General features: G+C 44.4%; 1 protein-coding gene across 3 annotated transcripts in view; it reads left to right on the top strand.

The window, feature by feature from the left end:
- The window catches only part of CEP85L (centrosomal protein 85 like), a 148,633-nt gene that overhangs the window by 32,927 nt on the left and 92,992 nt on the right, over nucleotides 1–22,714 (top strand). The window contains exons 1-2 of one of the 3 annotated variants that reach the window (XM_040554286.1): nucleotides 562–811; nucleotides 17,564–17,725. In XM_040554286.1, coding sequence (XP_040410220.1) covers nucleotides 757–811; nucleotides 17,564–17,725 — 217 coding nt within the window. In that variant the 5' untranslated portion in view covers nucleotides 562–756. Of the gene's footprint in view, nucleotides 1–561; nucleotides 812–16,458; nucleotides 16,499–17,563; nucleotides 17,726–22,714 lie in introns of those variants that run through there. The other 2 variants (XM_040554287.1, XM_040554288.1) reach the window with 2 other exon arrangements.

Here is a 22,714-nt window from a genome sequence, read left to right as displayed (position 1 = left end):
CTACTGCAGAATCCTCTCTCCAAGTATTTGGAGCGGGCTCAAAGCAGCTTGGGTTGGAAGCCTCTTACTGGTTTTGAATTATTGCTGACAGGAGTATTTTGTTTCCAGTCCTGTGGCTTAAACTTGATCGTGACACTTAGAGTCCTGTGGTGGAATTGATCACTGAAGTGAAAGCTGCGCTCCTTCTTTCCTTTCACTTCTTAGGCAGACAAGAAAGCACCGGAGAATTGTGAATCCCCTCTGACCCCCAGCGAGTCCGCTTGAAGCGGAGTCACTCCGGAGCGGGGCATTTCGGGGGTGGTCTCGGCCCCAGACCCCCTTGGGCACAGCAGGGGGAGGCCTGGCGGGGCGCCGGCCCCCTCCGGGCCTGCCTCGGCGGGGCAGTTCCCAAACGGCGGCAGCCGGCAGCGGGCACCGCCGAGCTCCCCACCCGCCTGCGCGGGGCCTCAGCGGGGCCGGCCCGGGCGAGGCCCGTCCCCCGCAGCCCCCTCCCCGCGGCCGGCTCCCCCCGAGCCGCAGCCGCAGCCGCGGGGCTCCCGCCCCTGTCCCCGCCCCGCTCGCAGCTCCGGAGGGCCGGGAGGCGGCGGCGGGGCGGCAGCGCGGCTCGTGGCGGCGGCGGGGGGCGGCCAGCTCCCGCCGCCAGCAGCCCGGCACCATGGCTGCGGCGCCCCCGCGGCGGCGAGACCCCCGCTAACACCCCCCCGGCTCCGTCCCCGGCTCCGTCCCCGTCCCCGTCCCCGCTCGGCGGCCGGCAGCATGTGGGGCGGGCTGCACCCCCAGCTCGGCGGCAGCCTGCGAGGCTACAGGGCCGGTAAGCGGCGGTGGGGGCTCGGCGGGACCCCCCGGGACCCCTGGGGAAGGGACGGGACGGGACGGGACGTGGCGGTGGGGGCATCCCGCCGGGCTCCGCGCTAACGCCGCCGGGCTGCGGCTGCCTTCAGGGCCGCCCGGCGTGCTTGGGGGGGGGGGGGGGGGGGGGGGCGGGGGGCGAAGCTTTTATATTTTTAAAATTTTTATTTGTTTTAATTTTTAAATCTGTGGCTAAACCTCATGGTGGGGCCGGGGGCCTGCCCGGGGCCGTGCACCGCCGGGACTCGAGGCGCGGGGTAAAGCTGGCTTCGCCGACCTAATCCGCTTCCGTGGGCTTGGCTTTTTTTTTTTTTTTTTTTTGGCTTGTTTTGTTAGTATACCCTTGGGCGGCGGATCTAAGCAGGCTTGCTTCCCTTCTTCTCTTTTTTTTTTTTTTTGTTTTTTGTTTTGTTTTGTGTGACTTAGACCGCGAGCAATCCCCTCGACACCCGGGATTTGTTGAGCCCTGTTTTTTTCTGCATCGCTTTTCTGTCCGTGTCCGGACTAAGGAGAGTCTGGTTCCCGCAGTCTGGCAGGGGGGAGCTTAAATTCGGTGTCTGGTTTAAATTCTGTTTAAATTGGGAATTAGGGAAGCCAGGCGGTCACCTCCAGCCGGGGGCCTCTCGGCCGGCGGGGCTGTCAGGGCTGGCATCTCCTCGGCAGCGAGAGGGCAAGCGACTGCAGTGACACGGCCATCGCTTCTGCATAGGCGAGACGATGAGCAAAGTTTTTCTGGATGCCTTTTTTTCAGGATTTGGGAGTATTACGGACTCGTGTCACCTAGCAGAGTTCCTGAGAATATTTTGTGATTTTTAACTCCTTGAAGTAATAGATCACGGTGAAGGTCTGTGGCTTGGCTGCACGGTTACAAGTGCAAAGTAGCGCTATTGGATTTGTATTTTTCCCTTCAGAATTTCACGTTTTAATTCTGGAATTGCAAAATATGACTGCATAATGCACACACGGTAGGTTGACGTATTTAAATGGAAGGATTGTTTTGGTTTCAGTTGACAGGGTTTTTCTTGCAAATACAAGAGCTGCTAAGACATTCTCAGCAGCTGCCTGAATCTCTGCAAATAGTCTAATGTTCGTTCCCTGTGATGTGAAAGAAGGCATTGTTCCTTTTTTCTTCACTACTATTATTAATTTCTATGTATAACACATTTGCCCTGCTGAAGTGTGGATTTTTTTAATGCTTCCTGTAAAAGAATGAAGTTACATTATCTTTGTGTTGCAGCTTGCAGAGGCACTGGGTATTCTGAACTAGGTGCACAGATTTCAGTTACTTTGATAGAAACTGCAGGAATTCGGTGTTTCAGTTCTTGATTATTTGTGTTCGGGGCAGGAACACTGGAAGGCTCTCCCACATGTGCGCGCTGGTTGTTCCATTCGCTGGCTTCAGACTGTTACAGAGGTTGTCGATGTTCATTTTTACATTTGCTTCAGAAAACTCTGGATTGGGCCATTCATTAGTTTGTCCTCCCTTGGTTTGTTTGGGGTCAAATGACGTGTTCTAGTATGGCAGTTCTGATCAGTAAGGAACTGGATGAATGTTTTCCTCCTGCTTGCTTGTCAGAATTTATTTCTCAGAAGTGGCTGTGAGATTTGAGAACGCATCGTGCTTGTTTTTCTTTACTCCCCATCCCTCCATTCCTTCAATACCCAGAGTTAATGTGAAGTTCAAAATAAATGTTTATACATGAGTTTGGTAAAAGAAACAAGGTAGCAAAACTGTTGTAGATAAACCTCTAGTTTGAGATAAGAGAGGCTAACAGAAGGTAGTGGTTCATTAGAAGGCAAGTGCATAAAGATGAAGTTTAACCTTGAAATACAATGTCTGCAGTGGAGTTTCCAACACAGTAGTTCCTTCCTTCATCAGTCTTGCGTTGAAATAGTTGACAAGCTGTTTTGTGAGGTTCTCTAACTCCTCTAAAGAAGTGGAAGTTACTTAGCTCCATGCACGTATTGTAACGAAGGGGTAATGGCTGCTGAGATCCCGTGCTATTATATTATTGACAGGTTAGGTTTATTTATTTATTCATATTTGGAGAGAAGCTATCTGTGGGAAAAGTATATTGGCGACAGAACAGTAGTGTCCTACTAGGACGCAGGAGTTTAAGCATTTATTTTGAAAATGGAGGAATATTTCTTCTGACAGAACATGTTTAATTCTTTAACAGCAACTCTTTAATAGGGATTCTGATCATATTGTCTGTTAAATATTGGTGCGGAAGCATAACAGCTAAGGACTATGTTTCCTTGTTAAACTGTGTTTATTACTGAAAAACATATTTTGCTAGCTGTATGTTAGTCATCCATGGATATGGGTGTTTAGAAGTTCTGTTTTTGTTGAAAGTCTTACAATTCACTTAAAAAGCTAGGTGTAGGTGCCCACTGAAGAACTCTGTAACTGTTTATATAGGGCAATTATCAAATTTTCAGTAATAGATGCAAATTCATTCTGATTTTTCTTAAGATGTAGCCGGCAAGGTCACTTCTTGGACTATTTCGGTTTTGGCTTTCATTTTTATTCCCTCTTGTCATTCCCAGATTTTTCTTGCTTTTCAGTTTAATAGGAGCACACTCTCTGAAAAGATGTGCTGTCTTGTTCGCGCATCTCCAAGATTTTTTTTAGGTAGGTGCTTGTTGTTTAAACAGTGGGTTTAACAACAAATTCTGCTGCCTATGCAAAATAAATTCGCTCTTAACACTTTCAGTACCTGTCCTGAAAAATGAAATTTCTATTTTTGGAACGTATATGATTGACTCTAGTTTTCCAGTCTTCTTGTAAACGTTTAATTGTTCATGAAAACCCTGCAGCATAGTTTATCCCTCCATAAAAGCAACAGCTACCCGCTGTGCTGCAGGAGTTTGAATAACTGTGGTGAAGGACACGCAGGGCTTCAAGCCCTCTGCTTACTCATCGACACCGTCCTTTGAAGTGTGCAGTTGGTTCCGAAGTTGTTTAAGACTGTGAAAGTGTTCATCTGGACGCGGCGTTTCTCTGGGGGCGGCAGCCGGTCAGTCGGGCTGCGCGTGTTCAACAGATGCCAGTGGAAAGTGGAATCCGTCCACTTTCGAAGGAAAAAAGCAAATGCTCACTGCTTTGATTAAACTGTACTGCCTCCACTCAGACTCCCTTCTGCCGACCGGTACTGCCAGCAGCTGACCACCAAAATTTGGTGGTAAGTGCTGGTTAGGTGACAGAACTGAGGGGCGGCCAAGTGCGTGAAGCAAGGCCCTCCAAAGGACGCGACTGGCACCATAAAAGCAGCCACGTGGTGCCCTCTGCTCCTCGGGCCCTGGCCACAGGGCTTGTCCCTATGGCAATCCCAGAGGTCTGCCTCAGTGGGCTTGGCATGGGCGAGCCTGACCCCCCGTGTGACACGCTGCTTAATGATGTCACAACCAAAATGAAGGTCTCGGCACATTGTGAGGCCACGGGGCGCTGCCTCCTGGGCACCATGGGGTTCACAGGCAGCTTCGCAACAGAGCATTGGGGGGGGGGGGGGCTCCTCTAACTTGGGCTGGGGAAGGGGGGCAGAAATCCCATGGTTTCCTTTCTGTAAAGGGTTTCACTGGTATGTTGGAAACCTGTGGCTGAAGAAGTGGCAGTGCTTGGGACGTCCGAGAAGGCAGGCTTATCTTGGCAGGCTGGGCACGGCGGTAAATGGTGAGTTAGCATCACCAGGGCAGGCTTGGGGTTGTTTACCAGTTACAAATGTACGCATAGACATAAGTATATAGTGTGTTGTAAAATTGATTTCCTGAGCTTAGAAGTCTAGTGCTAATCTACTGCTAAGAATCTACGAGATCTAGTGTTAAAAATCTACAAGCCTGGCTGGTAGAACGGCCTTTGCTATCTTGCACGGGCCGTGTGGATGTGAAATGACATCCTGCGTTCGAGTGGTGGGGGTGAACAAACAGGCGTTAGTTACATCCCTTCAGAACAATGCATTTTGTCCCTCCCTCCAGGCAATTCGCTTTTATGGACCTAGCATCAGCTCTTTTAACGTATACAAAACACATATGTCTCAACTGCCCGGCTGCAGAGACAGCAATAGATTTTCAAACTGTAAAGATGTAAGAACGTATTATATGCTAGTTCTTAGGGGTTAGCAAGATTTCTAATCTCTCGTCTGTTAAACGTTTACCGAAAAATCAGCTTGTGGTTTCACACCACAAAAGGACAATTTTGTCCTTTTAAAACTTCCTTTTAAAGGAAGTAGTAATTCGTCTAATGATTTTGAGAAGAATGCATTAATTTTAAACAGTTGTGCGGAATAAGCACCTAGTAAAAGGCAGCCAGAGCCATCATGTCTGTGCTGGGGCTGGAGATGAAGGAAGTGCTAGCTGGATAAGAGCACCTGCAGTTTCTCCACTGAACACCCAGGATTTATGTCTGCCTAATTAATATTACTTGTTACAGTTACGTGCTAAGACTTTAGCAGCAGGCATTTAAGGACAGTTAAAAGACCCATGCCTTTCAAAGTATGGACAAGTTGCCAAATGCAGTAATGATATGCAGTGGTAAGAAGAGTTGAAAGCCTCCTGTGACTTGAGGTTGTATCAGGAGATGATCATCTGCCCTCGCTGGAAGCAAACAAAGCCTGCTTGCTGTAGACGGGTTAGTTAAGGGAAGGAGCACATCTACAGCGCTACTCCCAATACCAACTGCTCTGCCTTGCGTATTCTTGGGGTGCTTGTTTTTATCGTATGACTTGCCCGTGGCTCAATAGTAAGAGAGTTCAAGTAATCCAACTCCTGCGCTAGTTGCTTTTTGGCTGAGAAAGTGCTGACATGGTTGTAGTTGTCAGTTGTTTGTCAGATGCCCAAATGTGTCCTGAAACTGTACACCGACAATAAAACAGTCTCATTGTGGCCGTAATTAGCTTTAAGACATGTTCAGTGCATTTGCTACGTGGTTCAAAAAGCGTCCTCCTAATTGACTTTGGGGGGGGGTTGGCGTTGTCTGGCCGCCAGGCTCCCACCCGGCCGCCCCCCGCTGACAGGGCCGGGGCGCAAACATGGACCAGCTCGCGGGCCTAGGTGGGGACGAGGGGATCTCTCTCCACCAGCCCGGGCAAAACAGGCTGTGTGCGGGCAGGTGGATTTAATTTACTGACAATTAAAGTACACTTCTGTAGTGAGAAACAAAGACAAAAAAAGCACACACAAAGAAGAACACCGTGACAGAAACCACTCTCCTCCCCCACCCGCCTTCTCCCAGGCTCGGTTTCGCTCCGGACACCCCCTGTCTACCCCAGTCAGCACAGGGGGATCTGGGCACAGGGGCTTGTGGTCAGTCCATTCCAGTTGGTATCTGCCGCTCCTTCCTCCTCTCACTCCTCCCCTGTTCCAGTGTGGGTCCCCCCCACAGGCTGCAGTCCTTCAGGAGAGCCTGCTCCAGCATCGTCCTCCCTGTCAGCTGCTGTGCGGGTTTCTGCTCTGGTGCAGTGACACCTCGGTGTCTGCGGGGCTGTTTCTCGCTCGTCGCTCCTGGGCAGTGCTTTTAGGCCTTTCCTTGCATGTCCTTCCAGAGGTGCCACCAGCTGTCTGGCATGGGACAGCCGCTGGCCTCTCCTCAGGCCCCCGCTGCCAGCACCTTGACACCCACACCTTGTACAGATCGGGGAGAGGAGAACCCTCCTGAGTCCCTTTTAGTACACCCAGAATAATGCTGTATGCAGCCCTGAAGTTTGTTCCTGCCAGCGCTAAGGGAGGGTGTTGGAAGGGACGCTGCAGTCTGCGAAAATTTTGGGTTCTGTCCTAGCCTCCCACGTGGGAGTTTCTTGCTGCGTGGGGGAAGCCGCGGAGATGCGCAGTGCATGGGAGCCTGCAGACCAGCTGCAGAGGCCCGGGGGTGGATGGCTAGAGAAGACGTAATAGGGAATAATTTGTGTAAGTATATTCACAAGTACGCCTAGGCTTGTATTAGTCCTGACTTTTCCCTCGTTCCCCCTGAAACTGCTGACTCCGGTGGAATTACTGCTGTTCTCTCGGGCAGCGCGCTCCACGACATCTGGCGCTGGTGCCCGGCTCGAGCGTCCCATTGCCTGCCCAGCTGTGCACAGTGACCTATTTCTGCACAGCCGGCCTTGCTGTGAGTGGCACTGCCTCCTTCTGTTCCCATTCCCCGGTGACCTTTGCTATTTCTTGAGAATCGGATGGCCACGGTGAAAGGAGGCGGTAACTCAAATAAAAGGGGAAGGGCAAGTGCCGAGAAAGTCTTCTTGTTTAGTTTCAAGGTATAATAGTTTCTGAAATTTGGAAGATGTGGCAGAGAGACACCTTCTTTGCCTGAGGTGGTGTACATGAGTGAATTGCAGGGCGTGATTTCATTTTACAGCTAAAATGATCTGCTGGGTAGCTGTTCCTACCCTTCTCGAGCGGCCAGCCCTGGCACGCATTCAACCTTATGGCAAGCTCATCTGAGGAGCTGGACCAAGGATACTAATGGTAAATAAACGATAAAGGAGGGATTTACAGTTGCCTGACCCCAAGGTGAGCCACTGCAGCAGAAGCCATCTGTGCTGGTGTCAGGCGCGTGCAGAATACCTGGTGTCAAATGGGCTGGCTCTTAAGTCAGCTAACAGATAGTGGAAAAATCTCCCAGCGCAGTCTTGCTTGGCCACTGCGGTACTGCTGCTGACATCAGGAAGTATATACTTAATCCTCAGACTTACCGTGAAGGCCAAGGAAGATTAAGGGAGAGGATCAGGAAAAAGTGACGTTGATTATACTGGACATTGTAGCTTCAGCCCTTTAGTGGAGTTGCATTCAGGTTGAAGCTGGCCCAGGGTAGTGGGTGATGACTGACGAGGTGGTAGGAGACCGTCTGTCTTGCTGAGGAAGCACAGTGCAAGTAGTGTCAAGGAAAACTCATGCTGCCTCTTTATGGACTAAAATACCTGAAATGGGCTTTCAGCAAATGATGCTTTTCAGACTTTCAACTTCCTAATATGTTAAGAGACTCATGGTGTAGTATTCAGGCAGGAAACATTCTTGAATCGTCCTGGAGTCAGATCTGAGATTCCTTATAAGGTATCCGTATGTTTTTAATGTCTGCTTTATTCCTTTTGTAGCATAGTTTCCAGATGGTGTGGAAAGCTGCAACTTTTTCAAGGTTTCAGAATATATAAGGCTTTTTTTATTTTAAGTCTGTATTTCTTTAAAAGATGGTATCTTTTCTCCTGAGTGCCCACTCTACAGCAAAACTATTTGTATTTGTTCATAATTTTGAACATTTTGAGACAATCTTATATTTACAAATTTTAATGCATGTGAAAATGCTTTGTAGAAAAGCTCGGTAACTTGTATTGATCAAAGGCTGGAAGTGGGGGTACAGTGACCTAACTAGAAACGCTAAAATGCACCGACAATACCATTACTTAAAACTTTATCGATTCTGCTAAAGACTGTGGAAAACACAGCGAACAGTTGCAATTTTAATATCTTCCTGTTCACTTAATCATACTAAATGCCACATTGATTGAGCAGGGGCTCATGTGTGGTCAGTAGAATTATTGTAATGAATGGTTTTACATCACAAGTGATTGTAGCTGTGAAGATGGAAACATAAATTACTGGTTTTGGCTGGAAATACCGTAATAAGTACTGCTAAGTCATATAGACTATGATAATTATATTTTTTAAACTACTGTATTTTCTTTTTAAATTCCAGATTCTCTCTTCTTGCTTATATATTGAATAGGCATGAGTGGAAGGAAGAATTTTTAACAGGGAAACTGGATGTTGTACATCGTGACCGAAGCACTGAAAGCGACTACAATCAATCTCCTAATGACTTGCATGAAGTCAGAATTTCACTCTTTTAACACAGATGTAGGAACTCCCTTACATGTTGTGCATGCTTCTATAAGTGTGTACTGAAAACGTAGCCTGAAGGCTCTGTCTGTCTCTGGTGCATCCATATGAAAGTGGATTCTACTGTGTGTATAATGCATGTTAGACTTCTTTGAAGAAGGATGGGAAAATGCTATCATTGTTATGATTTAGCAAACTGGTTCGGTGAAATGGTTTTATTTTTGATCTCTGTCTTTACCAGTTATTTTAGTGTCGTGGATATCTTTAGATCGGATTTCAAGGAGAAGAGAGAAATTACACTTCTTTCTGAAAAAAAAAGAAACTGTTAGACTCTTTTATTTGATCCATTTTGCTAAGTGTGGGAACTGCATAAAATCATTTAAGTTTTTTTTTGACTTGTTGTAGCAGCTGTGATTACTTCACTTTTCCCCATGCATAGAGGAGGTGGAATTAGCTCTTTGAACAGAGTGAGGACAAAGGTAATTCTGGAAGAAAAATGTTGGAACGGCAAAGAACTCAGAGAAAAACATAACGATTATGGTTTTGAATTCCCATATAGCTAAACTCCAAGAGAGGCTTAAACACAGATGATAATTTGCGATCATTGGCTGCTTTATTTTATTTTTTTTTATAGAAAGAAGATTTAGCTGCTCACCTGCAGCGCACACAGCCTTTTAACAGACTCCAGGAACTGACTGCATGTCCTGAGGTTTAGCTGTTTGTATTAACTTTACGCATAACAATGTGTTTACTTTGCTAGACATTCCCCTCTTCGTATTGTGACAAACTTAGCAGATATAAAAGGTAGGCTAGCAATTACCACATGGAAGTGAATGGAGGCTAAGAACATCATTTCGTGTTTCTGTGGGGTGAATAGTGCATTGAGTCCAAAGACAAAGAGGCAAGCCAGCATAGCAGGCATGAGGTAATATATGTCGTCTGTGTGCCAAGCTCGAAATAAGAAACATCTGCAGTTTGTATTTTGAAGTCCTGTTTTATGCAAATGGGCTCTATCTGGAAGAGGAGAACTCGCAGGGGTGCTATCAACAGTTGGGCTGAATTCCTGGTCTTGCCGCTGTCAGTGATGAAATGGAAGCAAACCCTTTGCTCTCCTGACAACGGTAGGAATTTCGTTGGGTTGCTATTAAATAAATGCAGCTAAATGCTGTCTGTATAAAAGTTACAAAGTGTTACGAATTGAGTCCTTGTTCTACATACTTCCTAGACTAGAAATCGGAGGGGCTGAGTCTGTTATTACACCCTGTCAGTGCAAGGATTTTGCTACCTTTTTAGCTAGCGAAGTGCTGCGTTGAGCACAGCTTTCCGCTCGCTGAACAGATTTTGCCCTGCAGAGTGAAGCCTGCAGAAATTTATGCCAGTCTTGCTCCAGTTTAGAGTCTGCCTTAATGTGCGATTTGGCAGTAGGGTTATTTGGCCAGGCGGTTTGGCCTGGTGGTGAGCTAGTTGCTGTTGGGCATCCCAGTGTTTCTCTACATCCCCACTCCCTGCTTGGCACTGCTGTTAGTAAGACCTTGCTTTCTGTTTGCTCCTCTGGAGGGGTTCGGTGACGAGTGAGGTAGCTGGTTGTGTCTGTCTTTAGCTACAATGGCAAGGTTCTGAATTTATTCTTCTTAGTTCCCATTCTTCCTTCTAGATTGAGTGCTTCCCTGCATGAGAGACCTTGGCATGGGTTGGCCTAGTATTGTACAGTGTCATACACATTTATAAAGTCATAAATATTTGTAGCTTGCGAAAGTTCACAGAGATACTGTTTTGCATAGAAGTCAGTTCTCATAGCTGTAATTATCTATGAAGAGAGATCGTACATTTAGTTATTTCTATTTAAAAAAAGATTTAACCTTTTATCAAGGAAGTCCTGAGGCATAAAAAAACAGAGGTTTGGTGTCACAATCTACTTAAAATATGGAACTCTTAGGAAATTACAGTTTGAGTATGCACTCCTTAAAATATGACTCTAGGCAAATTCTGATACCGCCAATCAAGTGTATGCTCACTTTGAGGACTGTACTTTGAGGATTTGCACCTTTGGGTTCCTCTCCTCTCATTTTTCTCCTCTATTTTGTGATGTTTTTATCTCTCCCCAGTGAGTTCTTTTGTGGATGATGAGTGCAGAGCACAGCTATCAGCCTTTGTGTACTGCGTTGTGTGTTATCAGGCTGTACAAGGAAAAATACAAGTAAAAAGGCCTCTCTTTCAATATCCTTTTGCTTAAACTCACGCATTTTGTTCCCACTCTGTACATTTTTATCTTTCTTCATGTCTATGATTGTTCTATTCAATTTCCAACTGAAAAACCAGGAGAACTCAGTTAAATAGTTTGCAAGCTCTGTCAAGAAAGCCCACTAATAAAGGATGCGAGTCCTCAGGATGAATCATATTTCAGCTAGCTGACACTGTAAAGTGGTTTCAAGCACTGAAATGTACAGATTCAGTAGTTAAGGCTGTCACTTCATCCCACCTCACTCTGCTCACTTGTGCACTGAGATGAAGCTGTGTCATCCACCTACTCACAGCTGCCTTTGGGAGGGAGGAGGGACTGGGACCTGCTGGCACCTCAGTTCACAGCTAGTGGGGCTGTGAGCTTCCACCACCTCCAGTGCGTTGGGAGAAGGGTCCTGACGCTGTCGTCTGGCCGCCTTCCCTGAAAACGTCAGAAACCCTCTCTTTCCAGACCACTGCTCATCTTAAGCGTAGGATTTTAGAAGAGGGGAGGTTGTGTTGTAGACCTGGAACTTGTTTGAGGTATTTGTATTAATAAAAGTTGCAGTTCATTTTACAGAAGGATCATAGGGATGAGGTGCATGCCAGGTTTTTTATTACTGTTTTCAAGAGTATTTATTTGTTCATGTAAATTTCTTTTGCCCTTTATCTGGAAGGAGCACTTACATGTGTGGCTCTTTGTACTGTGTCAGGATGTCAGATTGAATGAATCCAGTTTATCTCTTGCCTCATCTTTGATCGAAGGAGGCTGCTGTTAAATCATTATCAGACTATCAAGTTTCTTTTCAGACTATATAAATGAGTTAAAGTACAACATCTGCTCTTCTGTCTACTTATTGGATAGGGTTTTCTTGTATTTTAAGTTCTGCTGCCCCCTTTTCCTTTTCTTGCTCTGTGCCAACTGTCCAGCATTGGATAAAAACAGAATATTTATTGGCAAAGAATTGTCATGCACAAAACACGCACTGAAGTGAGGTTTTCTTTACTTTTTCAGCAACGGTGATTTTGCAGTTATGATGAGGAAAACACAACCATTTCCCAACTGAAGTTAATTTTTTTTGTTTGAAACTTCTGTCTGCACCTTTTATTCCTACAAGGCAGCAAACAGCTCACTGGGAGTCCCTTTGCGGTGGTGATTGTACACGCTTGCTTTTGGGAAGATGCGTGGCTACTTGTCGCTGCGGGACAAGGAGACACACAAAAGAGGGACTCTGAAACCTGGAGGGATTCCCTGAGAGAGTCTGAAGGGGAAACTGCAGGGGAAAGCTGGCATGGAGGGGGTGACTTCTTTCAAAATACCAGTGTCAGCTTCTTCCAGCGTAAGTAGTGGGGTGGTGGTGTTCTCCCACCCCGTCAGTTCCATGGTAGAGGTGTGTCGTAGTCAGGTGCAAAACGTGACCGCAGCATAACGGGAGTCACATCCTTGTTTCTGTTCTTTTTTTTAACAACTTTCTGTTTGGTAGCAGGCTGTTATTTAAAATACATATGTATTTATTTATTTGGAAGATCATCCTTTTTGGTTGAAAACTCCTTAGATTGGAGAGGGAGGCGGAAGGGAGATGTCTGTGAGCATTCTTGGTGACAGTGCATCGGTGTCGCCTTGTTGTCACCAGATGTCACAGCCTTTTTGCTGTGTTTGGATGATCTCTGGATTATTTTGTATAAAAAAAACACCCAAGCTTGTAAGATGGTGCATGAAGAATGATGTGGCATCTCATCTTGGAGGTGGGCTATGCATTGGTTAGCGTATTATGGTACTGTTCTGGTGTCCATAGCTGTTCACGTGGCTTGGTAAAATTTTCATTCACTTGAAAGTAAAGCTGTTGATGGTGAGGGTGAACTCATTGACTTTGGCTGATTGGTCTGAAATGCTGACTCTGTCCTTGAGAGAGCTTCAGGCAGGCTCTAATGTCATCCTGGTGTGAAATATTGTTGTACTAGAGTGAGCTTTGCAGAGTGAGCTTTACTAGAGTGAGCTGTCAGCTTTTGATAGCACTGTAGTAAAATCTCCCCGTCAGGATCCTTTGGTTGTGTAAACTTAAGCTGGCTGTCACTGATGATTCACTTCTGGTCACAATCCATGTCAAAGTCATGGCGTGGAATAGAAAAATGGGCGTGCTTTGGTAAGGATGCATCTGCTGTGAAACCCGGTTAAGTCTGGTGCCGTTGCTTTTGTGTTCTGCATCTAGGTAGAGTAGCAGTGTCATAGCTGTCACTTAAATAAGCCTTTGTACATTCAGGCAAGTTAGAGGTATTTTAGGAACCAAATATAAAGATGGTGGTGCTGTTACTTTGTATGTGTATGTCATATGGGATCTGTGCATGCCACGGAAATTAGGGGTGGTAATGATCCAGATTTAACTAGCTGCCTTCCTGCCAGCAGTAGCTGACAGCAGTCTGTAATACGCAGAAAAAGATGGATGTTTTTGTGGAGTGAAATTTCAACAACTGCTGTCGTTTAATAAATAGGGTACTTCCTGCACTTCATATACTTTGTTGTTAGCTGATCTGCTTGTAATGCCTTGGCTGGAGGCACAGCACCATGGCAGTGTATTCAAGTGGCCAAATTCAAGGACGCAGTCTACTGCTCGTATGAACAAGGCTCTTTTTCAGATTTGTTTGGGATCTTGGATGTAGTTTATTTGTCACATTGCTTGAACTTATGGCCAGGTAGGGTGCCCCTTTTTACATTTCTTTCTCTTCTGTTAAATTCTGCGGAAGGTAGATTTTTTCCTGATGTAATAAGCAGTGCTCATAGTCAAACGATGATATGCAGTCAAGCAACACAGGTATCTACAAGAAACTTGGGCTTGCTCCTTTTGTCCCACTCTGTATTTTGGGCAGATGGGCCCTGGCTGGTGATGGGCCCTGGCTGGTGATGGGCAGGTCTGAGACTACAGCAGCAGGGTAAAGCAGGTGTGCTAGCTGAGCAGCGAGGGCAGCCTTGGGTATCTTTTTCTCCTCTTAGGCTTGGTTTGTTTAGTGTAGGCTGTCTGCTGCATGAGAGGTCACGTATTTAGAGAGCTGTTCAAAAGGAGATAGGGAGCGTAAAATGGGGAGCATAGCGATGGGTGGTTCTTCAGGACTTGGCTCTGAAAGCCTGTTTCAAATAGTGAAACTAGTAGATTTATTTTTTAAATAATGACTTGGGCTAATGGGACCTATAAAGTTTCATAATTACCTTCCCTCAGTGATGAGTGGGTTAATCTGCTCTCTGGGACTTTGATGCAGGTACCCTTAACTTACTGTTGGGACTTCTTAATGAGCGTATTTCTGCTATCTTGCTGCTTTTTTTTTTTTTTTTTTCCTTTTAAGGGACTGGGTTCGATTAGCTTGGAAAAGCTCTTTTTCATATAAACAGTTTATTTTCATAATAGTTGTGTGTTGTGGAGAATCACCATTAGGTCAGCAAGGTGAAAAGATACAGATGCACCATGAAAAGTAAAAAGTTTAGACTCCTGGAATATGGGGTTAGTTATCTTTTTTACAGGATGCAACAGGTTTAATGTCAGGACATCCGTGTTGGGCAAAGAGAAGGTGTTCCTTGAAGTGTCCAAGCACAAGCATGATCTCTTGGCACGTCTAAAATAGGGAAACGGTATGTGTTTTTCAATCTGTTCCAGTTTTAAGACTATTCTCTTCCTTAGGACATACTAAACAGAGATCTCCTAAAGAGAGATAGCATGCAGCTCTTCAGGACTGCCAGCTCGAGGGTCAGGCTCTGTGAGTTAACTTGGAAATGCTCTGTGGCCCCCAGGTGCAGAGGGAGGGGTGTGCTCCTTCCCCGCTGTGCTGGCTGGTCCTGCTGGACCGTGCTTCAGCACCACGCCTGGGGCTCGGTGTGTCCAGAACCCCCACAAGATTACAATAGAGTGTTTTGGGATGCTTTTCTGTTTCCTCTACTTACAATAACTAAAGAGATCCCAGCGGGGATGACTGCCTACCCCACAGTATGTTTGCACTCTTTGTAGGGTCCAGCTGTGGTGTACTGTTCCGTCTTTTGGGATGTGTTGCATCGCATGCTCATGAGGTGTTAGGGGAACCTTCTTTGCGGTGAAGGTGGTTAAATGCTGGAACAGGTTGTCCAGAGAGATCGTGGCATCTGTCCCCAGAGGTGTTCAAGACTCAGCTGGATGTGTCCCTGAGCAGTCCGATCCAATTAGCCGCGCTTTGAGCAGGGGGCTGGACTAGATGACCTCTGAACGTCCTTTTCTACCTACGTTATTCTGTCCTTCTGTGCTGTTTTAAGCCTTTATTACTCAAAGGAATAACTTTATTACCCGACCCCTTTTGAGGGGCTGTGTTTGGATGATCATAGGTCAAAATACTGTGCATCCCTGTGACCAAGAGGTCGGAAGAGTTTGACACTTAGTGCTGTGTTGATTTAATGTGCAGGAGTGGTAGCGTTATTTGCTGCATTTCATTTGATGCTTGTTTAATGCCATAAAAGCTGGAATTACACCGCAGAGGTGTACTGTGGAGAAGAACGTAAAAGGGTAAATGAAACTAAAGTTCCTCTTCGATAAATGTATTATAAATGTCTCCTAAATCAGAACTGCCTCAGGCTTAATTAGCTCGGGCTCCCACAAGTCACCTCAACTCTTGCTGGAATAGCTAGCCGCGGCTTCAGAGTGCGACATGCAGCTGCTGCCGAGAGCAGAGCTATTCAGGGAGAGGCAGAGAACGACCGACTACTGCTCCCAAAGCAGCCAGAGTGTTTAGTGAAAGACGTGCCGGGTGGCAGGCGGGGAAGAAGCGTCCCAGTTTCCCACTAGCCCTGTGTGAGCTACCACACTGCAGTACGGTCGGTGGTGAGGCAGAGGTGGCGCCGGTGGTGGCTCTGTGAGGGGATCGCGGCTGGGCCTCTTCACAGGCTGCTGTCGGTGGCTCACCAGCCCTCGTGCCTGGTGCCTCTGGTTTTAGGTTCAGCCACCTGATCCTGGGGCTTTTGAAAGCTACTCTGTGGAATAGCTATGAGCTAAGAGGCTTTTAGGAGGAGAGGCAAAAAGTTTGAGGAAGAGAAGAAAATACATTGCACAAGGCATGGGTACAACAGAACGAAGGGGAAGGAGAACTGAGTGAGATACTGAAGCCGGGGAGAAAAGAGAAAAAAATGTGTCAAAGGAAAGAAGAGGCAATAACTTCAGTAGGGAGTGAAATTGAGAAAAACGAGGGGTAGACAGGCAAATCTAAAAGCTCTGAGAACCTACTTACATGAAGGCGACTTAGATGTCATGTTATGGTTACGTGCAGTATACAGTAAGGACATGTACTGTATTCCTCCGTTTCCAGGTGGCTTGCTGAGCAGCTGTTGCTGCTCTGGCTAGTAGGTTTAGTGGTTTGGCTGCTAAATGGAGACTATGCACATGCTTATATTTGTATTGATAAATGTGTGTGGGGTGCTTAATATATATATATATATATATATATATATATATATATATATATTCATTTTTACATCCTTTTCTAAACTACTTCCTTGTCGGTCCCTTCCAACTCGGGATACTCTACGATTCTGTGTAATTTTCTGTGAAACAAGTACAGCTGGAGCTAGGAATGAGCTGCAGATGTCATTGCAGAGGTAAATTGCTCTCACGACTTTGGATGGACGCTGTTGAAAATATTTTAATGACCTAAAAATATCCACATGTAGCCTGAGAGACGTTATATGTGAACTGATGCTTCTTCATGAGTCACTTCCTGCTGCAAGCGTTATGCAAAGCTTGCTGCTGGAGGGGGTGGACTTGTGTGATTATATATAAAGCCGAGCGCGGGCTGTGCTTGTCTCCAGGGTCGTCTTTGTGCCTGTGCTGATTTGGAGCCCAAGTACAGCAATCGGTGTTCTGCCTGTAAACGACGCTCAGGTTTAGATGCTGGTTGTTGGAAGCTGTGATGGTCCTCTCGGGTGGTACTCTGTCGTGTATTTTCACTCGAGTCTGACTATAAAATAGGCACATATTGAGAAAAAGTCCTTGAACAGAGGACTTACTTGCTGCTCTGAATTGTGCTTAAACCTTTTAACCATTATTAAAAAGAAAAAAAGCAAAATGAAACTAACCCTAGATGGATAGGTGTCTCACAAAGCCAGCTTGTGTGCAGCCACTATGTCCCTGCTTGAGGAGGTAGTCCCTCTTGTGATAACTGACAGCTTTTGACAACACTGAAACAGAAGGAAGGACTCTAGACACCAGTGTTAACCACTTCATTGCTGGTTTTTATCACCTCTGTCATGTGGGTTTTGTACAGTTGGAATGACTATTTCAGCAGCAAAATCTTCAGCTGGTTTCTGTTGCTGGAACACCTTCATTTCTCTGCTTGTAGTTAAGTGCTTGCAATGCAAAATCCTGCCGTGAGCTGAGAATCAGTTCTAGGACAGAAAATACGTGATATGAATCTTGGTAAGGTTAGTTCAAGAACAGCTGGAGGGCCTTGTTTTTAAATAGTAAAGTGTATTTACTTGAATTTCTTGGGAAGATTCCACCTAGCAAAAGGACCTTAATTTAAAAAAACAAACACACATTGGCACAGAACCTGTTTCAGACCTGAACTATGAAACACAGGGCTCGCTTTTCACTATGACCAGTATTTTGTTGTTGATTTCTGTACTGTATCTGTAATGACAGACTTCTGGCTTCCTTCTTTGTAGGCTCAGATTATTCCTCAGTGGGATGGTTACCTGGTACTGAATCCCTGTGGCAGTCTGCAGCCATTGCGTCAAGCAGTCAAAACAATCCTGTCAGAAGACACAGTATAGCTTCCGACAGCGGGGACACTGGGATTGGTACCTCCTGTTCTGATAGTGTGGAAGGTGAGTTGACACTGTTAAATTTTGGATGTTTCTGAGAGAGAAACGATCCAAAACGTTTTAAAGGTATGTTTTCTAAAATAATGGTGCTTTTCCAAAGCTGAGAGCATGCAGTTCTGCATTTTGCTGACGGTACCAAGTCATTATTTTGGTGAGGTTTAACTAATTTACTTCTGCATGAGTTGTGTGCATTCACTTACATTTCTGCGACAGCGCCTGTACTTGTGTTCCATCTTTTGAGAATTGCAGTTACAAGTGCCAGATTTAAACAGAGAAATAATACCTCATACAACAGCACTTGGTAAACAACTGGTAAAAACAGAAAAAAAGGCAGTTGCTGAAAGGGCAGTGCTTTCTGGTATTTATTGTGTGCTTCAGCAGAAAAAGCTTACTCATTGGACTGGGAGGAAAATGGGGTTGTTGTCCTCTCCTGTTGGGAAATACGTTTATGTTTTATTGCATGGCTTTTTACACATCACCAAAGATCTCTGAGGCGTATCAATGGCATGTAAAGGTTGTCAAAACTCAATTTGGACTAAATCATCATTACTCAAAGTTGCTCTTGTCAGGGAGGGGTTCAGCCTTTAAGTTAGCAGCATCTTCATAATAATGCTACCCTCTCCACGGGCATGTGGGAGTAGGAAATAAGGCTGAATGAGAAGGAAACGAGGCAGTAATAAGGCTTGAGGTTGCCTTCTTGGAGACTTACATTCCAGTAAGATTTTCAAGAGTAAGCTAAATCAAAATGGGGCTGTAGCATACTTCTCTCCTGTGCATTTCTATGTCAGGGAGTTGGCAGCTGAAATGAGGAAGAACGGGGAGAATTAGTAGAAGTGAATTAAGGGATGCTGTACATTGTAAGAGGCAGAAGTCTCTACAGAAGGGCTGAGCGAACACTGAAGGGAGGTCCAAATGATGCCGAGTTAAGTCTGTTAGTCTTTGTAGATCAGGATCCTTTCCCCCTTCCTGTTGTATCTGTCAGTTGAAAAGGCTCTCTGTAGGAAACTCCTTACATCTTTCTTTACACATACTTTTATTTTTAATCCATTATTGGGTTTGGTAAAACGAAATTTTACTCAAATACTCAAGTTCTTTGATGTAAAATTCAAATATTCAATGGTTATTAATGAAGAAGTCTTACTGCTTTTTTGCTTTTTTTTGGGGGGGGTAATGTAAGGGGAATGAAGCTCTCTCATATACGCTGTATGTGTACAAGCTCACTCACCCAAGTGTTGCAGAATAGCATTTTAAGATGCAGTATTTGAGTTAAAACCATGCTTTTTTTTTTTTTTTTTTCCCTTCTTTTCTCTTGAGGGCTTGCTTCCCCATTTGAGGGGTGGGAGGAAGGAGAGGAAATGAAACAGCACCTTTTCATCAGATGTTCTCCTGGCTGAAGAGAACAGCACAACTGTTCTTGGGAGTGGGTGGGAAGAGGGATGACACACTGATGCAATCACAAGTTTGATAGTCATTTGTTACCATTTAACTAATAGCTCTGTCCATTTGCATGCTCTCAGCAGAGCGGTGTTACAATCTGCGTTTGGAGTTTCTCAACAGAAGGAGGGAAAAGATTTGCAGCAGCAACTAGTTCATGATGTTTGTGCGTCTGGCAATACTTCAACAATGGTCTATTTTTCTGTATCTTTAATATTATCAGTTTCCTGCCACCTTCTTTGAGAAGCTTCAAGTAGCAGAAAAGAAAATGTTAAAGGAGAAAAGAGGGAAACGTAAAGTGAAAGTTAATGGAAGGAGTGTATGCCAGGTTTGGATATTGAATGTATGTACATTTCTAGTGGAAAGTGCTGTTGCCTAAGATACCTAGCTGTCTGCATCTCAAGCTGCTCCCTCCCTGCTTCCACAAAAAGAAAAGAATATTGTTGCGATCTGTGGGACTGCCAGGCCAGTAATTGCAGGCTTGATGCTGGCCATCTGCTCTCAATGTGGGGCTTGGGAAGACGCCCTTGGGGATTTTGCAGAGGGAATTTTTTTCACAAGTCAGCAGATCATTACAATTTGTAACAATGCTCAGAGAATGAAATGTAGCCTTGCTATTTCCTTTCTACTATGCCTACTAAAAATCGAAAGCTTAATTTCAGAATTAACGCTAATATCTTTAATTATGGAAATTGCAGGTGAATTAATTTGTGCAGACACGTGGTTACTTGTAAATATACTGGTGCAGGGAATGGAGCTCCAATGCATTTAAAATCAGTTTTTACTGTGTTTCCTTGGATCTTAAATATCCCTTCAAATTAATCTATTTAGTCATGCTTTATCTGAGGAGCATTCACTCTTTTTGAAAGTGCAGGGTTTAAAAAATAATGCAAAGTGGCTCTCGTGTTCTGCTCGCACCTATATGGTTTGGGGGAGAGATGGGTTTTGACAAAGGCAAGATAAAATTTATTCCACTGGTTGTTTTTATGTTATGTTGTGCAAAGGTAGAAAAACTAGGAAATTAAATGACTAATTGAGTTTCACTATTGAAGTCGAGCAATGTTCATGTGGGCCGGAGGAAGCTGAGGAAAAAATTTAGAAACTATAAACGCAGGGATGTTAGTTTGGGTAGAACTGTCCTAAATTTCTAATTCAATGTGTTCTTAATTTAAGGATTAATGTAAAAAGGTGTTTTATCTTTGTGTCAATGACAGCGTGGTGTTCAGTGTTGTTTCCTGTCAGTAAGTGATTCTGGATTCGGATCAGCTTTTGAGTGAGGAGGAAAAAACACACAAACAAAAAACATATTGTGTGGAGCAGGAGGAAAAGATTTTGATACTATCTTTTCCAGACCCTTTCCTTTTTCAACTTTTCTCTACTTGTAAGCATAGTGTTATTGCTATTTTCATCTTGTCCTGTGAGTAGTTTGCTCTTGGACATTGAATGCAGCGAGTCTTCAGAAAAATGTCATATTCTTTGGATGTTGGAAGTGAAATATAGAGCACTATGAAACCGCTGTTTCGTGTTGAAAAACTCCTTTATTTCTGGTAGAGTAGGAGGTTTTGTTCAGGAAGACATGTGTGGAAGAAAACGTTTTAATTGGTGGCTAATAGTTGATCAACTACCAGTGAAGCCTATCTGAACCGTCTTACTCTGCTTTTTGTTCTCACTACCAACTCTGAAATCAGCAAGATACCACCCAACATCAAATATCTAGCAGCTATGCTATTTGTAGGTCTTCAGATATAGGTTGTCTCTTAAACTTCAGACTGAAAAAGTTGTCATTAATGTTTTCTCTCTTCGCTTGAGTTCTGAAATAAGGTTGGGGGAGGTGGGTGGCTGGAAAAAGCACCTCTTGTAGTGAAAAACTGCAGGTATAAAGTTCTGAAAACATCCCATTACAGGATGTTGTGCCTTATCTTTGTGCAACTCAGAAGTCTTCCAAATGGAAGCGGATTTCAGAGAGTTATAAAACAAATATTTAGAAGCCTTTTGATGTAGGAAATGTGGTGGTAAGCTCGACAGTTAGAAATCCTTTACTCTTCTGTTTACTTAAAATGCACGTTCTAGATTAAACTGCTTCTTTGCAATTTTCAATATCCATTAGGAAATAGATGTGGGATACTACATGGAAATGTGCCATGCATTCATGAAACACAGCTTCCTATTCTCCATCAGCAATAATAGCATTTATACAGTGTTTAATAACCGTTGCGACACCTATGCAAGTCATCCTGCAGTCGCTGAATTCGATACCGTTCTTTCAGTACCATGCACATAGGAAATGTGAAGTCTACATTTTAAGTGTTTTTGAGACTGTTTTTATTTGGTTTACTTAACTGGAGAATCAAGGTCTTATCAGAAATTAAATGGAGTGTAAACCTCAGCAGAGCTCTTCCTTCTGTGTATTTTGAGTTTTGCTTTTCGGATAGGAGGGATAAGAACTAGATACTGAAGTGGCAAGATACAGGGAACACTACTCTTGCAGGCCAAAGCATTTGCCTGTGGAAACATCCTTATAAAGCAGATCCCTTTCTCTCTCTCTTTATTAAATTGCAACCACAAATGACAGGTCAAGGTTCCTAATTAATAAGCATAAAATTCATAACACGGTGCTTTCCTGAAAGAGAGAGAGAATACAGAAGATCAGAGCTACAGCTATTTCACTGGGGAGTTGATGTTCTGCTAGTTAAACTGGTTTATAATAAATCCTGGTAGAAATGCTGATATAAGATGGTTGGGTAACAGTGTTTCTTTTCATATCTAAAGCTGAATAAGCTTTATTTTTGAATAAGCTTTATTTAAATTGTTCACAATTTGAAACATTATTCTGTAGTTATAAAGAGAGGTTGCCTTTGGGAGAGAAGTTTCACAGGTGGTGATTTGGGGAGTGTTATGGATTAGATGCAACGTGCTGGATATATTATCAGTGCATTTCGGATAGGCAGGGCTTTGCTGGGATACTTGAATGATAGAATAGGAACTTGTTTTAATATCATGAGGCCCAGAGGAGCTTCTCGTTTGTCATTTTTACTGAGTATGTTACCTTGCTAGCATAACTCAAAAATATCTAATTAGTTCAATTTAATTGTAGTGTTTCTTTATACACCAGGGAACATAGTGCAGCCAGCTCTGAAGCTATTTAATTTTGCTATTTCAAGCCACCTTCTTCCAGCAGGTATTGTATTGTAATGCTCTTTCTTTTTACGGAGAGGAAAAATGAAAAGCTAATAAATATAGCTACTGAATATAACTTAGTGAAAGGCAGAATTGAATTTCAGGAGGCAAAATCTACTTACGAGTAACTTGGAGGCGTTCTTGTTTGTTTAGTTCAGCATGCTGCTAAAGATAACGGGATTGAGAACGCATACAGTCAAATATTAGTTTGCACTATCTGTGCTGATGTTGGCCAGGAAGGTGCGGTAGCAGAAGGATCCCTTGAGAGCTGGCAAGTATACTCCGTGTTCATTGTCTACTGTGCTCAGTGGTTTTGGAAGATGATCATTTAAAGGGAGTTCTCTGAAAATCTGAGTATTGATCAGTCTTTAAGCGTTTGGA

This window comes from Cygnus olor, chromosome 3 (assembly GCF_009769625.2).
Source record: "Cygnus olor isolate bCygOlo1 chromosome 3, bCygOlo1.pri.v2, whole genome shotgun sequence".
NCBI classification, from domain to species: Eukaryota; Metazoa; Chordata; class Aves; order Anseriformes; family Anatidae; genus Cygnus; species Cygnus olor.
This window is presented reverse-complemented; position numbering and strand designations above follow the sequence as displayed.